The sequence below is a fragment of the Pleurodeles waltl genome, chromosome 9, assembly GCF_031143425.1.
Source record: "Pleurodeles waltl isolate 20211129_DDA chromosome 9, aPleWal1.hap1.20221129, whole genome shotgun sequence".
NCBI lineage: Eukaryota > Metazoa > Chordata > Amphibia > Caudata > Salamandridae > Pleurodeles > Pleurodeles waltl.
This window is the reverse complement of record NC_090448.1, coordinates 331681560-331699381: the sequence shown is the minus strand read 5'-3', so window position 1 is coordinate 331699381 and position 17822 is coordinate 331681560. Positions and strand designations below refer to the sequence as shown.

At 44.4% G+C, this 17822-nt stretch overlaps 1 protein-coding gene across 4 annotated transcripts in view; it reads right to left on the bottom strand.

Moving 5' to 3' along the window:
- Window positions 1–17822, bottom strand: part of MST1 (macrophage stimulating 1) — a 355392-nt gene that overhangs the window by 46906 nt on the left and 290664 nt on the right. For all 4 annotated transcript variants that reach the window (XM_069206862.1, XM_069206864.1, XM_069206865.1 and 1 more), the window contains one exon: window positions 14114–14220. In XM_069206862.1, coding sequence (XP_069062963.1) covers window positions 14114–14220 — 107 coding nt within the window. The remainder of the gene's footprint in view (window positions 1–14113; window positions 14221–17822) is intronic.

Below are 17822 nucleotides of genomic sequence, written 5' to 3'. Positions count from 1 at the left end.
AGCCCTAACCTGAAATTTAGATCTTGAAACATCTGAGGACTAACAGACTGACACCAAGATAGCAGCAACAAACAAAATCAGGAACTGTGACCTGGTAGCCAAGCAGGAGATCCCTGCCCATGGACAGTCTTCACAGCCTATGAGTCACCAGCAGTAGCCTCACAGATCGAGGGACGCACCTCTGGAGGACGGACAATCAAGTAAAGACCCATCTGGCAGTAACTATAGTTACACTATGTAACAGAAATGGGGGGCTAGACCTTCGTCAGGCTCTTCACCACAACAACAGAAAATACAAAAACCCAATGTTTAGCCATCATAATTGGATGCATATATCTCCACCCAGCAGAAGCAATAAGAGATAATGCTGGCCTCTTTAATATCAATTTTGAAAGACCTCCCGGCCACCCACCTGGACGACATATGGGTAGCCATGGGCAATTTTAATGCAAACCTCATGTTCACAATACCAGACTCCCTGCTCATAACACTGGATGAAGAAATATGGGCCATATGGTAAATCAAGAGAGGCAAGGAGAAACTGTGAACCTCTTCCTGGATGTAATTCAGCAAACCACTCACGCAACTCTTTCTGCAAGCAGCAAGTATTCACTGTAGGATCGATTGAGGAAAACCTTAAGGCTCCAAACGAGGAGCGATAAGGGCAAGACAACCTCCCCTTCTAGCCAGGCAAAAAGACAGAAAACACCAAATAATGGCCCTGAAACGTAATCTAAATAATGCTGTGTGGAAGCTGAGCAAAGACAAGGGGGAAAATAAAGCCCTGAAAACCCAGATTGTCACCGTCTGCCTACATTACAGAAAAGCCCTCTACGCCCAAATTAGGGAAGAGGAAGTTAAGAAGAGGGTTTACGCATATGAGGTGATAAAATCAAAGAACCAGAGGAAATTCTGGTTATGGGTCAATAAGTGCTCCAAGGTGCAACGGGTCACTGACGCCAACATCGAGCCAGATGAATGGGAGGCGCACATAAACCTTCTCTATGTGGAACCATCAGCACCCAATAGTTTGCCAGAGCGGCCTACAAACCACCCAGTGGACGCTAAGAAGCAACTGGAATCAGATTGTGAAGACCGTGGACATATGGCTCGTGAGATCACGTCATCCCAAGTAGCGCTCAGCATCAAATCTCTGCAGAAAGATGGGGCGCCGGGGCCAAGCGGCAATCCTGCCACAGTATATAAGTGGGCCCCTACACGATGGGCCACAGTGATGGCCCCGCCATTCCAGGAGTGTCAACTTGGATGTAGCATTCTAGAGACATGGAGAAGGGCACTCCTGGTCCCAATCCATAAAAATATTCCAGGGCATGTCTGGCGAGCTACCGACTGATTGCACTATTAGACGTTGAAGGGAAGTGCTACACCAGTATACTGAACCGAGAACTGCAGGCCTTCACAGAAGCAAGTTAACACCTCTCCCTACCAAACAGGATTTCAAAAAGGCTGCCATATAGAAGATAACTTAATCTGCGTTGCTCACTTGATTAAAGATGCAATGTCAGTCAAGGGAAGGGCCCTCTCCGTGGGGTTCATTGAGTTTCAGACAGCATCTGACAGCGTATGCAAGGGAAAACTCGGGGCATCCGGCAGAATTTGCTAAATGCAATTATTATCCTCTACTCAGACCCCTGGGTCAAGAAAAGGGTTAGCACCGGCTGGGCCACAAGAAAAATCAGGACAAACAGGGGCCTGAAGCAAGGATGTATAATGGCACCAATTCTACTCAATCTATACCTGCTAGATCTCACAGACCACCTGGCATCGACGAGAACATTTCCACCCAAATTGACTGGTCTTGACATTCAATCACTTCATTACACAGATGATACGGTTCTGCTAGACTCCGACTGGCCTCTAGAGACTCTTTACAGCACTGTCAGCCTACTGCAAGGCTAACTGTCTGACAGTGAACATCACCAAAACAAAGGCGATGATAATCTCAAGGAAAGTGATAAAAAAGGGGGATTGGTTAGTCAAGGGAAATGCCATTGAGGTGGTGACGTCCAATAAATATTTGGGAGTTTGGCTGGACCATAGGGACCTTGTTGCAGCTCACATTACCGCTCAACAGTGGACTACCAGCTCCTTAGAAAGGGCCTTTTGTAAAGTAAGAAAATCAATGAACACGTCAGACCTATAATTGAATGCAATTTTTTCCCCACAGTGGCCTATAGGGCAATGACCTTTAGAAACAAAAGGGCCAACTGGTTACACAGAGCACAGTCAACGTGCTATCGAAGAGTCTTCAGGCTCCCAAAGTGCACCTCTCATGCTCAAACCTGGTTAGCGTTCGGTCTCACTTTGCAACAGTGGTTGTTAAAAGCTATGTTTTTAGCCTACAGTTTGAAAGCCAAGCATGCAAAGGAGACTAATACAAAAACCGGAAACACAATGGCATAAGTTTCTCATCCAGGCTTTGGAGGACCTAGAGGAGCATACAGTCTGGACAAGTGGGTTTCCGGCATTATCGGCCTCCAAAATATTGATGAAGCAAGCCAAGTAAATCTCTGCAACGCAAGATGTGCTTGCACTAAAAAATAAAAAATAAACTGGGTCATGACAGACTGGCTTTGTTGCTATACGAACCAAGGTCTCGGCCACTCTACCTATCTCTTCCCATCAACACAAGGATAAAATGCCAACTGATGGGATTTTGTATTGGCCTTGTCCCCTTGAAGGGATACTGGTATGGGAGGAGGCATGCAGAGGAAGGGGATATGCGATGCCGCCTCTGCGCCGAGAGTGAAGAGTCTTTGACTCATATCCTATGCTTTTGCGAGGAACAGACTAAGTTTTGTCTCAAGCCCCTCTGGCGCGCCTTAAACATCTGGACCTGACAAGGAGCCTTAGAGACTTGCCTGAGGGGGGGAAATCCGGGCAAGTAGTAGCCCGCTTCGCACAGTTTGTGAAGGCGACAGCACTGCTGTCCTCCCAGTAACCACAAAGAGCCGGTGCGCAGTCAGAACTCTTATAAGGATTGCCTATGAAGCTATGACTTCACCCTCACGATATTAGTTTTTAAAGTTGAAAGGAATATTATGCTAGTATTTCCTGAACGTTATTATTATGCCGTTTTTTTCTTAGCATAGCAGATTTTATCAGAAGATTACATTTTTAATTTGTAATGATTTTAAATAATCGTGCAAACAAATAAATACAATCTGGAGAAAAAAACATGAAAGGAGATCCTCAACCAAAACGAAAAATAAATATACTAACCATCGGAGTACCCAAAGATGTTTGAATTGCATACATTGCAACAATGTAATAACCGGGAATACTGTGATACATGCTATGAATGGCCAAATTATTCAGTGAAAACACTTAGCAGACTAACACCAAAAATGTGGTGTATGCTTTGAAGTGTCCATGAGGCCAAATGTATGTTGGCAAGACAGAATGTAAGATTAAATTACGAATAACAATACACAAAAGTAACATATGAAACAAATTAAGATCAAGTATGGCTATGCATTGAATGGAAGCAAGCCATAACAGTGGTGTCCCCTAAAGTGGGAATGGACAATCACAAAAACGTTTGAGAACTGAAGTGCTCTGGATTAAACATCTTGGCACTATGCGGCCACTGGGGATGGACGATAAATCAGAATATACTTGTTTCTTTTCAGGACTGATGGTACACATTGGCAGCTGGACATTTTTCTCAGTTTGTCTCTATATGTTATTTGTGTATGTTTGCTTCTTTCTTTTTTCACGTTTTTCCTTTTCTGAGTATTTGTTGGTTACACTATTGTATAGTTGTTAAGTTTGTGGAAGGACACTCAGTTCACCACATATCAATAGTGTTTTTGTGCAAGTTTATTTTAATGCAATTGGCTTGCAGGGCGCCATGATATTTGATGTGTGTTCATCTTTGTTAAAGCATGGCTTCAAGCTCTTACAGATATGGCAAGGAGTGTGTCAGAGCATGTTGCTATCGAGCTTTCGGGCAGGTGTGTTACTGGTGCTGCCGTTTTCATAGTCATTTGAAACTAGATTAGGCTCATTAAAGGTCTTGAGTGCACACTGAGTAAGCACCGTCGGGGTTAAGCCCCTTTAACTTCACCACAGTGGGGGTGGTTTAAGAGCCAGCTTGAATTAATGGGACTTCCGGGCCACGGTTCCGACAAAGAGCTGACAAAGAAATGTGTCTTAGTGCAGGGCGTCTTACATCACAGCGTTGAACAAGTAAGTCTGTACTACTAACCTAGATGCGGTTAACATGCCAGGGTGGGTATTGGAACGTTGAGTGTTCTGCTTCGTCAAGAAATCACATCATGAGCATTGATGGGGGCACGTCAATTGTTCACAAGCACAATTGGGCATAATGTATTTGATTGTTACGCTGCAATAAGGGATCACAACTTTCAACTTGAAGACATACACATGTTCTTGAGTACTAATAGACGATTGTGCTCAAGCTCTGTGATTCTATCTAGGCACGACAGTAGAAGAGTCGTAACATACTTTGCTGCCACCATTGCCCATAAGGGTTTGTAAGCTCACAATGCTTTGCATGCCAGTTAGTTTTGAGGTAATTCATACGTGGTCGCAATCACGCCTTCAAAATGTTTTTATTATTCTTTTGTTCACTTTTTTGCACGATTTTCTATGCTCACCTTGGTTTTTGGTAGGTCAAGTTGTGCAAACTAAACACCGTTGTTGAAACCTGTTTTTTTCGCTTTACGTTTGTTTGTAGAAACCCCCGATGAAAATAAGTTATAACGCTGCAACTTTAATACATATTTAATGATGAGATGTCAACGCTGGTATACATACTGGTGTGATTTTTTCATTGACAATTGTGGAAAAGACTTGTATCAATGAATAAACAATGAAGTCATAACCTTTAGTTTCGTGACCCCCATTGTGAACCCTCATGGTCATAGAAACAAAGCGTCAGGAGGCTGGTCAGTGGTGGCACCACCAGCACACTTTTTTGGTCTTGAGAGTGCAGTTTGAGACACTGCACATACCCAGACAGTACACAAGAATTAATTTGCATTAAAATAAGTAAACATTCAAGAATCTCTGAGTACCAGATGGATCATTGTGTTGGTTCGTATAATCCTCCCAGAATGATCTCTGCTTAGATGCAAATATTTGCAGAAGGTTTAAAGCAAAATTGAAGATTCTTTGCTTTCAGAACTAAATGTTCACAAAAAAACGCAACAAGGAAAACAATGTTTTGCTAAACTACAGTCACATTTTAGGTACCATTCCTTTGAAGCATAATTTAGTAAAGTGTGTTGATGCATTCTAGTAACTCAAAGTATTTATAATGGAAAATTATTGTAACCAGTTACAAGATTATGGGAAAGGAGCATTAGAAGAGCCAATAGTCCAAGATTTGTGGTCAATCGTTCGGCTGTCTCATTTCAAAATGTTTTTTGCAAAACTTTATTGCTGTGGGAGCTGGCCATTACAACAACTATTGACAAAAAGCTAAGATATTTTTTGGTTTTAAATAGCACACATTGCCACAGTAGCTCCTGGCACTGAACAAAACTACTTTGTGTGCCAATATGCTTCTTGTGAAAAAGAACGTTGTAAGGTCTTGGTTAATGCCAGACCTAATTAGGGGCCGAATTTTTAAAGAAAGGTACAAAAATGCAATCAAGGGCTAGGTCTGTGTTAGAGCAGATTTACAGCTATCACAAATTCACAAGAATTTACAGAAGTAGATCAGGAAACTGTACTCCTAGAAAATATTTGTGAACTGCATTTTCGCATAAGCAAATATGCATGTGTAGATTTTCTCTTGCGAAAATCTGTTGATTGTTGATAAGTTCACTTTCTCTCAAACCCTGGAAGAAGGTTAACTTCTGCCCTTGTCAGGAGTACATTTCCAACCTTTCTAAGAATGGGAAAAGATTAGAGAAGAGTTGGCGAACACCCCTAAGACATGCACATTAGTAGGTTTGCACAGACTCAAAAGGACATTCCAGCTTTGGAACTATTACTTACTGCTACCTGCAGCCCAGTAAGTAGATCTGCGGACAGGTGGCAAAATAGGGAAATTGCAGTAATCAAACCCTGCTATAGTGTGAGCCCTGGCATAATCAGCAACGCTATTATCAGAGCTCTTTTATAATGAGATTGCGGCCATCATTTTTCGACAAACTACGTGGAACCAAAGGGACAAGTGTATTTTTTACAGGACAAGTAGATTTATGAAGCAACCTATTCAATGGATCAGTAGATATTTTATTAAATTCCACATTCCTGAAAACTATTGCCTCCCATCCACTTATGGAAGCACAAACTCTGTCCACCACTAAAAGTTTGTAAGGGAAAATGTATACTTTTAAAAAGAGAAAAGACTAGTAAACATGTATACAGATGGCATGTATTTAATGTCTTTGAGAAATGTCAAAGACTGGAAAAATATTTAAACGCATCAGATTTACTCATTTCACTTCTATTTATCTGAGCAGACTTGAACATTTAATAAATCTGGTGTTTGTAAATATTTTCATATAGGTACCCTCCATTGACACCACATGCCCATGGAATAAAATCAAAACTTTGAAAATAACACTTCAAAAATATTTCTATTATTTTTAAAAATGAATATTCTGAAATAGGAACATTTCCCACGCCAAATATATTAATCTATTGGCAGTATGAAGTGGTAAAGGGTTTAGGTGTGAGGGAAAAGGGTAGAGGATACAAGGTACCAAGTTTAGGGGTTAAAGCTATGTGGTTAGGGATGAAAAGAAGGTGGAAAATAGATTCCTACATCTGGCACTTGTGGTTGCCTGCTCGAACATGGCACTGAACTGCCGGTCAACAGGAGGACTGCTGTTTTGCAGATGGCAAAGAACAGTGGACAGCTGGGTAATACTGGAGGGAGATGCCCTAAGAGCAGAGGACATGAGAGGGGTGCGGCACAAACTGATGGCAGAGTTATGGGTTGAAGTACAAACAGCTTTTGTAGCGGGGACAGGAAGCGAACGACTGACTAGGAAAGGCTGCTCTGACGGGGCTAACAGATACCACTGCTCAGTGTGTTATGGCCAATATGGGACGAGCTCCTGCTATAATACCAACTAAAAATAAGCAGAACAGATACTGCTATTAAACACAGGGAGGGTTTTCCTGCCACACTGAACCAACATGTCTGACATTACTGAACTGAATGCATGTACATGCGGAATACAGAATGTTCTAGGTTTGTACCCTGTTAATTATCTGAGTTTCCAGAAAAATGTGAGATGTTTTTGGCAGTGCTGTTTATGTACTGGATTTGTTCTTCTACTACATCAACGTTCCCAATAAAAACAGTTAAAAAAAGGGGTATGGGATTTAGTGTACAGGGTTCAGGATTAGGGTTCAGGATTGGGGTTGAGTATAGGAGTAAGAGTTAAGTGGCTAACAGGGTTAAAGTTTGGGTTAAAGTTGCAAAGTATAGGGGTTAAGGGTATGGGGCTTATGTGTATGGGGAGAATAGTGTAGGGAGTAATGGGTTAACAGTAGCAATTAAGTATATAGGGTTAAAGCTTAGGACTTTGAGGTGTAAGTGTTGTAAGTAATAGGTTAAGGGCTGGGGAACAGGGAGAAGATAAAGGGTATAGCTGTTAAAGGTATGGCTTTAGGGGTTGGTTAAAAGGATTGAGTACAGGGTTAAGAAGATTAGGTTCAAGGTTAAGGGGATAGAGTTGAATGTGTGGTGAATAGGGCTGGGGGTATGTGGCATAGGGTTTAAGAACATAGTTATGGGCACAGGGGTTTAGCTACAGGGTAATAAACTAAGGCTAAAGGGTTAAAGATAGAGGGTTAAGCCTCTGGGGTACCAGGGTAAGTTGTTGGGTGAAGGGTTGACTTTTGTGATTACATGTGTTTAGTGTCACCATTGGAAATGTGGTTGATGATGTTTAGTTATTTTTAAATTATCTGTTCAAAATCAAAAATAAAAGTGTTGCTTTTCACAGTGAAACTGCACCTAGTTTATTTCATTGGGAGACACATTTTTGAAGTGATGAAATATGAAGTATAAAGATGAACTGACAGCATTTTTCAGTAAAAAAAAAATATATATTAATTGGGTACAACTGTGTCACTATTGCCTTGGCATTAAACAATGTTCTTCTACGCTCATTGTCTGATTCAGTGCCAGGGACAGAGCATGGTGTAGTCAAACTCATCCTCGAGATGACCATTACTTAACCCTAGTACACCGTCTTACCAAACCATTTGTGAAATAATTGTCTGTGGATATCAAACCAACCAAAAAAGTCCTCTACATCTGCAAATTTAAAATGGTTTTGTTTTAGTTTTTTTTTTTTTTTAATAAAGAGCAGCTGTATGGAGCAATTGAGGACTTCACCAAGACCATTTTATTTAATCAGCATTAGGATCATCTCATACACAAAGTTCTGTACATAGAGAACCTAAAGTGTAAGGTGCTTGAACCCAGACAACCAAAACCAAGACATGTTCCGAATAGGTGACTGAGACAGCACTAGAAGACAGTTCATTTGTAGATCACACATGCTTACATAGTATATAATTACACACATTTTAATCACCATTCACATGTTTACATTCTGATGGACATAGGCACAGAAATGTCCCCAGAATCACAGTTTTTCCACTAAGTGGGGAACTGATCTGTATCTTCCACTGGCGAATGCCCAATTTTTCAAGTATGGGTTCGACAGAGGATGTAAAAGCCATAGATCTTCGAGTCTTTAGGCTCCGAAGGTTTCAATACAGAGTGCTTTGATTTCGAAGGTTGAGGCTTCGTTAGCACTGAGGGAGATGGAGTTGGCTGGTGGGCTGGTACTGAAGGTCATGACGGTGCCAAAACATGCTCTTAGTCTGAGCAGGTCATGGTTGATGCAGAAGGCTTAGCCTTGGTGGCAATGTTTGGTGCCAGGCCCAAGGTCAGGGCATCTAATAAGGTTTTTTGGATCTGACCATGGCCGGAAAGCAGTGGTGGTCCGATAACTTCCAATAGTGGGAGTGAGTTGACCACAGATTTCTTGGTCAGGTTGGATGTCTGAGTAGGGGCAGGGGCTACAGAACTCACACGCCGGGCAGATGGAACTCCCTGCATTTCTAGGCCTAACTAGATGTCGGAGCTGCAGCTATTCCCAATTGAGAATGGCACTTCTTCCTCAGCGGTTGGCTCTTCCTTAGCATGTTCTTCGTCAAAGAGGTCGGAAGGGTCGTCTGTGGCCTTCTGCAACATTTCGAGCTGACAAGCCCTCCGATTCCGGAGAGGATCTTCTTTGATCGAAATGATTTACAGGTGCTGCAGTTGGCCTCTTTGTGATCAGGTGAAAGACACAAATTGCACACAAGGTCTAATCCAGTGTGCGGATATTTTGCATGAAAACACGGGCAGAATCTGAAAGGTGTGTGTACCATCACCAGAAATGCATTTTCAATGGAGCTGGTGGTACGCAGAAGGGTAGGCCCAAATGGGTGATGCCCAGAGGGGCAATCAGTCAAAGGAACCTGAACCAACTCATTTTCTGACAAACGCAAACATGGAAAGCCACGATTAAAAACTATACCGGCAAGGACAGTAAAGAACCAAAGAAGTGTGCAGAACAAAGTCAAAGCACAGAGTGAAGGCATTCTATCAAAGGAGTCGATGCCCATGTGCAATATCACCAAGAGGAGGAGTCACCCAACCTCGTGGCTTGCAAGACTTCTACAAAGAGAAACTTGCACAACTTCACACCCAACACTAGATGGCAGGAGTATACAGAGCATGTGTATCTACAGTCACATATAGCATCAAACATGTAATTTTTAATTTTTATCAAAACATCGCTGGGACAGTTTCTTTTGAAACTGAGGAAGTGAGTAAGAATGAAAAATTCTAGCACAAAGTCCTTTTCCTGTAAGTGCCAACAACAAATTTCTAGTGCTACAAATTCAATGTACTAAAAACCTTGTTCATAAACCTTAAGTGTGCAAAGGTAGTTTAAAATCAGTTTCAATCAATTAGGGGCCTTTCAAATGAGACTATGAGCAAAGCTTTTGCTGAACCAATGTTCTGTGACACGGCCACCCAAGCACTGCTAAACTAGGTCTCAGTACCAAACTCATTTGCCCCAGAGTCACACGTTATGTTAATTGTGCCTTTTTGAGTGTTGCATTCCCACAAGCGACCTACTGGCACTTTATATGCCCTCATCATTACACTGAATGTCAAAACCTTTTGAGTCTGATGTCGAGTTTACTAAGCCCTGGGCTGAGTCTCAATTTTAGCTTCAGATTTGAACTTGATATATTTTAGAAATATTGCCTTCAGCACATTTTGCAGTTATGCGATAGCATGTTTAGAAACATATCCACCTACAATTGTATTTCTAGTTAGCATTGCTGCTTGGTAGCCTCAAGCTCAATAATGGGGTTAGGAATACTGCGTTCAATGTGCCAGGACTCGGATTTGCCTGTGGAGGCAGATTTTAGACATTTCATTGCATTACTCCTGCACCTTTGACAGTGCGATAGTAGCAGTTCATTTACTAGAAGAATGACCTCTAAATCACATTCGGTAGAGGTGCACTTTCACCAGTGGTGTCCTGGTACTTTGTGCACTGTTTGAGATGCAGCCCTGCTTGTAGGAAGCTGGCTCTGTATATACTATAGCATAGTAAGGTAGAGTGTGCACAGAGTCCAGTGTATCCCCAGAGGTTCAACAGAGGCCAAAGTAGATAGTACTAATGCTCTCTTTTTGTGGTAGTGTGGGAGAGCAGTTAGGCTTATAAGAGGGTAGTGCTAAGCATTTGTTGTACACACACAGTCAAGAAATGTGGCACACACTCATTGACTAACTCCAGGCTAATGTTTAAGTATCAAAAAATATACTTTGTTACTTTATTTATAGAACCAAAAAAATCTTTGTTGCAGGTAAGTACAGTTTCAAGAATGTATCACTTAAGTATCCACTGTGCTTTCGAATTCACAGTTAAAAGTTTTCAGGTAAGCAATACTTTTCAATAGCAAAAGTAGACATTGCAAACATCACTGAAGGCAATGTAGTCCTAAGGGAGGATAAGTACCAACACAGTTTACAGTTAAGTACTCAACTTACGGTCCCAGTCTTTGGGGGTTAAGGGGTCCACAGGGTAAGGTTTAAGAAGACACCAAGGGTGTACCACCAGCAACACAGTGACGGCCGGGTGCAGCGGTCTAAGTAGTTGGTGTTGGGTGCCCAATAGAAACCAGTGGAGACTGGGGGCACTTAGAAGGAAACAGTTTGCAGGTAAGTACCCGCAACTTCAGGGCACAGACTTGGAGTGTTTAGTTCAGCACCGGGGGGGAGGGGACAAAGGTCTGCACCAAACACACACCCTCAGCAATGCAGGGGCGACTGGGTGCAGGGTGCAAACACAACATCAGGCACCCAACGTTTCTCAATGAGAAACTCCGGGTTCACAAAAAAGGCTGCAGGTTTGGTCCATGGAGGCGGCTGCAGAAGACTAGTGGCTGGACACGTAAGTAGAGATCCCACTGGACGTTGATGGACTGTTGGTTGGGTTCCCCAAGGCCAAGGGGCTGCGTGTGCAGGGTTACCTTTAGGCGTTGGGAATCTTCACCGGAGTGGGTCATGGTCAGGGGAGTTCTCTGGATTTAGTCGCAGGCGTTGCAATGTTGGTCATGAGGTGTCAACCTAGGGTGGGCTCTAGGTCAGAATTGCCTGTGGATCTTCTCTCGACTGGTGGGCCACCTGGACTCGAGCTGTGGGCATTAGGTGCAGAGTGGGCAGGACTCACGGATCCGGAGGGCTCTGGTGCCGTGTTGGAGGTTTCTTTGTGGGTAGGGCCACTATCCTCAGGAGTTCTTGGTCCTTAGGTAGGCAGGCAGGCAGTCTTCTGGGGGTTTGTAGAGGTTGCTGGTCCTGCAGGATGAGTAGTCTTTTTGTAGCAAGAGTCTTGAAGCTGCAAACAGGCCAGTAGAGCTGGGGCCCAGTCAGTTGTTGTCTGAAGAGCCACACGAGCAGAGTCTTCTCTGCTCGTGTGGCTCTTCAGTACTTCTTTAGGGTCGCCAGGAATCTGAAGAGCAAGATTCATCTCAGCTCTGGGCACCCTAGGGGTGGTCCCAGCAGAGGCAGACACGCCTTCTTGTGCTTACTAATTTTCCTGCTGGACCTGCCACCAAAAGTGGGGCTTGGTCTGGGGAGCAGACAGCTCCACTGGCTGGAGTGCCCAGGATCAGCAGAACAAAGGGCAGGAGCCTTTGAGGCTTATCGCCAAGTGTTGCTATTCCTGCAGAGGGGGGAGGGGCAGTGTGAACCACCTCTACCCAGATCACACTTTGAATCATGCGAGAATAAAGGCCCTCAACCCCCTGGGGTCAGAAACTTGACTGGTGGTGGCAGGCTGACCGTCTGGTCAACCACACACTAGGGAGTTGGATGAATTACAGAGGGCATCTCTAAGATACCTTCCAGGTGCATTTTACAATAAATCCAACACTGGCATCAGTGTGGGTTTATTGATACCAAACTTCCCAGCATTACTTGAAGCAATCATGGAGCTGTGGAGTTCGCAGTGACAAACTCCCAGCCCACATTCTCAATATGGCTACACTTAGAATGGACTTAGACACTGTAGGGGCATACTGCTCATGAAACTATGCACTCACCTGTGGTATTGTGCACCCAGCCTTAGGGCTGTGAGATCTGCTATAGGGGTGAGTTACCTATGCAACAGGAAGTGGTTTGTAGGCATGGCACCCAGGGAAGGATGCCATGTCGACTTTACCTTTTTCCCTCCACCAGCACACACATTCTGCAGTGGCAGTGTCCCTGTGTTCGGTAAGGGGTCCCTTAGGGTGGCATTATATATGCTGCAGCCCTTAGAGACCCTCTCTGGTCACAGGGCCATTGGTTCACTGGTACCTTTTACAAGGGACTTAGCGGTGTGCCAATTCCGGAAGCAATGGTACAGGAAAGAACACAGGTGCCAGGACTGTTTAGCAGATCCCAGCACACACTCAGTCAAGTCAGCATTAGATATCAAGCAAAAAGAGTTGGGGGGAGGGGAGAGGGCAGAGGGTGTGACCATGCTAAAAGGGGCACTTTTCTACACTGTTGACTTTGACCTTCACCCTGCCAAAGATGAGCCACAGTACAGCTTACCGGCTTCCTGGCGCAAGCTACACAGATTGGGTGGGGGATTCAGTTTCCCAATGTTTCTGGCAGAGGGTGCACCCTCTCTGCTCTCATCAGTGACAGTTGGGGTAGGAGCAGATAGGGACTGTTATGACACTGTATTGTTATTATGGTTGAATTGTTCATCTTTTTCACCATTCTAATAATGCTGGTTACATCGCTTGGTTTCTTCTGCCTTAGAAATGCAGCTCATGCCTTTTACACACAAATACATTTATTTCAATAAATGTTTGAAAAGCCACATTGTATTTTTTTGTGTCTGCCTTGAATGTAAAGAGCAGCAAAGAAAATGGTAAAGATCTGTTTCCATAAAATCCTTGGGATAGAAGAGTGGGCATGTTCGAAGTTGCTGTCACCAACTGGTACACTGGTAAGGTTTGAAGTTCAGATGGAGCACTGTGACCTAGCTAGGAAACAGGGCCATCATTTGAGGGTATCTGAGGACAGAGTCCCTGTAATCTGAAGTTACTGTTGTCCTAAATTCACAGCACTACATACTTCATAGAACTGTATGACAAGTCCAACTGATCTAGGAGGGGGAAAAGGAAGATCCAGCCAATGGCAAAATTGCCCTCTGTGATTTGATGCTGCAACATGCAATCTTGTGCCCTGGTGTCACTAGATCAAATCCCCAACCGTTTTATTTTCTGTTACAAATCATAGTTTTCAGGTCTAGCAGCTCAACAGGATCAATGGTGGCACCACAAGTTTACAACTCTCAGAACACCTCAGTTTGTGACCTAAAATCCAAGGACTTTAAACGTGGTGCCAAAGACATGGAGCTAGGTAGCATCCTAAGTAGCAATGGTAATTTATTGCAGAAAATGATGTGATATCATCAAGTGGCATTTGTAGTTTTGGTGTTTCACGTATAACTGGTGTGCAATTAAACTGATGTTTGAAAAGACTTACAATATAAACCAGATATTAGTTCATTGATAGGTCACATACCTTTAGTTTCCCCCCATCCTGCAATCTCACATTCAGTATCTTGAGGTACAATGTACCGTGCTGGAGGAAGGCAGATGATGGCTACTCTGCTGTTTAGGACTGCAGGGCTGACAAGAGAAACAAGTAAATTTAACACTATTCAATTTAAAAATAACACTAATTTCTATATACTTGAACACAATTAACAAGACTTGATTTCTGTAAGTGAAGAAAATGCCTTGTAAGCAACATTAAAAAAAATTGGGACACACACCATGGTGGGCCAATATATTAAACATGTTCATTTATTACAGCATTTATAAAGTTATATTTAAGTTACATTGCCAATAATGCTTCACAACCACTGAACAGTAAATATTTTATCTACATTTGCAAAAGCTCTCTTTTCCTTTTAATTTAATATGAACCTACATTATATTTCTTATTAATCTAATGTGCTGCACATTCAGGTACTCAAGTTGGAGCTATCATAAAGACACGAGGCACATATGGGTTCAGGGAACAAAGTTTATACTTTCTTTAAGGAGGTAAAACACAGGTGGTGGTCAATAAAGCTTCAGTGTCCTCATATGTTTGATGAGGGTGAAAGTATCCTTTAGAGAAAGTAATTGTGGGTGGAAGCAGCAGATTCCAGAGTTGAAACCAAAATACAAGGAATTCAGATCACAGTTGGCTTGGAGAGTCAGGAACATCCTTCCATCTATATTTTCAATCAATGAAAGTCAGAATTTTGTATAGCGCGCTACTCACCTGGAAGGGTTTCAAGGCGCAGGGGTGGGGATGGAGGTGTGGGAGGGGCTCTGGGGTGTTACTCCTCGAAGAGTCAGGTCTTGAGGTGCTCCCTGAAGGTCTGGAGGTCCTGGGTCAGACGTAGGTTGGCGGGGAGGGAGTTCCAGGTTTTGGCGGTAAGGTGGGAGAAGGATCTGCTGCCGGTTGTGGTACGGTGTACGTGGGGATGGTTGCAAGCGCGGCAGAGCGGAGCTGGCGTGTAGGGATGTGGAAGTTAAGACGCTCGTTGAGGTAGGCCGGTCAAGTGTCGTGGAGAGCTTTGTGAGAGTAGATTAGGAGTTTCAAGAGGATCCTTTTGTTGACGGGTAGCCAGTGGAGGTCTCGGAGGTGAGCAGAGATGTGTTCATGGCGAGGGAGGTTGAGGATGAGTTGTGCTGGAGTGTTCTAGATGCGGTAGAGTTTCTTTTGGAGCTTGACCGTTGTTCCCGCATAGATGGCGTTGCCATAGTCCAGTCTGCTGCTGACGAGGGCGTGGGTGACCGTTCTTCTGGTTTCCACGGGAATCCACCTGAAGGTCTTGCGGAGTATTCGAAGGGTGTTGAAGCATGAGGACGAGATGGCGTTGACTTGCTGGGTCAGAGAGCAGGGAGTCCAGTATGAATCTGAGGTTGCATGCGTGGGTGGTGGGTTTTGCGGCCAACCCCAGAGTGGCAGGCCACCAGGAGTTGTCCCATGCTGATCTGTTGGGGCTGAAGATGATGATCTCGGTCTTCTCAGAGTTCAGATTGAGGCGGCTTGCTTTCATCCAGTTGACGACGGCGTGGAGTCCGGTGTGGAGGTTGTTCTTACCGGTTGCGGGGTCCTTTGTGAGAGAGAGAATGAGCTGAGTGTTGTCCGCGTAGGAGACTATGTTGAGGCCATGGGATCGGACGATGTTGGCAAGCTGGGCCATGTAGACATTGAAGAGGGTGGGGCTGAGTGAGGATCGCTGGGGAACTCCGCAAATGGTTTTGGTGGCCTTAGACAGGAACGGGGGGAGGCGGACTCTTTGGGTTCTTCCAGAGAGGAAGGAGGTGAGCCAGTCCAAGGGCTCTGTGGCGAATTCCGGCGTAGAAGAGGCGTGTGCGAAGGCTGCGGAAAGGTCAAGGAGGATGAGGGCAACGGTTTCACCTTTGTCCAGCCTGCTCCTGATGTCGTTGAAGCAGGCGATAAGGGCAGTCTCGGTGCTGTGGTTCTTGCGGAATCCAGACTGGGAGACGTCGAGTAGGCCGTTGTCCTCCAGGAAGCAGGAAAGTTGGTTGTTGACTATCTTCTCGATGGCCTTCGCAGGGAAGGGGAGTAGGGAGATAGGACGGTAGTTTTTGAGATCTCCTGGGTCGGCTTTGGGCTTTTTGAGGAAGGCGTTGACTTTGGCGTATTTCCAGCTCTCCGGGAAGATGGTGGTCTCAAAGGAGCTGTTGATGGTGGTCCGAAGCTGGGGAGCGATGATTTGCCTGGCTTTATTGAAGACGTGGTGAGGGCAGGGGTCAGCAGGAGAGCCGGAGTGGATAGTGCTCATGGTCTTGGTGGTTTCCTCATCGTTGGTGGGGGTCCAGGTGCTCAGTACGTTGGTGTGGATGGGTGCGTTGGGTTCGACCTTGGCAGTGGTGGGGGGACGGCAGTGCAAAGCTTTCATGGATGTCTGTGATGTTGCAGTGAAAGAATGCTGCGAGGGAGTCGCAGAGGTCTTGCGAGTGGGGTGGGTCGGCGGAGCAGGACTTTGGGTTGGTGAGTTCCTTGATGATGCAGAATAGCTCCTTGCTGTTGTGTGCACTGTTGTAAATTCTTTCTTTGTAGAAAGATCTTTTGGTGGTCCAGATGAGCTGGTGATGTTTGCAGATGGCTGATTTGAGGGCGGCATGGTTGCTTTCTGATTGTTCCTGGTGCCAGATCTTCTTGGCTTTTCGGCATTCTCGTTTGGAGGCCTAAAGGTCTGCGGTGAACCAGGGAGCTTTCTTGTTGGCACTGGTGTTGGTGGTTTTCTTGAGTGGAGCGAGGGTGGTGTCGCAGTCGTTGAGCCATTGAGGTTGAGGGTGGCAGTGTTGGGGTCGCTGGTTTTGGGTGGTAGGGCGTGGGCGAGGTTGGAGATCAATTGGTCCTTGGAGATCTTGTTACACTTGCGGTGAGGGATCCGATGTTATTGGTGGTGGGTTTCAGGAAGGAAAAACAAACAACGTTTTTCATCTTGTCAGTAGTCCTGTTTGGCTGGTTGGGGAAATGAGGTTGGGAAACCTTTGTGAGAAGCGAGACTCTGCTTTCAAAGATGGAGTTGGGCACTCTGATTCCTGCTCGCACTGTGCATCTTCTCCAATTGCTTTTCTCAGATATGAGCATGCTTTGAGCCTTCAATCTTGTGTGTAAATGCCAGGGAAATCTCTGTGGAGCCACTAACGCATGCTCCCACTACCACAGTGTGGTCAGTGGTGTGACATTCTGCTTTATAATTTGCTTCACAATAGTTTCTACAGAGTTGTACATTGCTTTGCTCTTGAGGCTACCTGGCAGTCCTGTCACTTCAATCTTTAGCTTGTTACACTTAGGGAGTACTAAAGACTACTTGTGCTACCTTCAAGGGGAGCTCAGATAAAAGACTTTCTCCCACTGAGGCTCAATCTTCTTCCATTTAGCCAGTACCATCTACCTTGAGCTGGATCTTCCTTGAGACAGGCAAAACGTAGATCATTTAATCTATAAATTCTGTGAAGACATGGCATTGCCCCTGTACCTCTGTAATGTAACAAATGGTTATTTCAATTGGTCTTTGGAAATTGTGTTCTCTGTAGTGGGCGATCTTATGGCAAGGAATTTAAAGAAAGCTCCGTGTCCTTGAAGCAGATAAGTACATACTCAAAAATAAGAATTTTAAAACTACTACTTTAAAGTAGCATTGCATCATCAACGACTAAATGACACTCATGGTAAATATCTTTAACATCTGTAT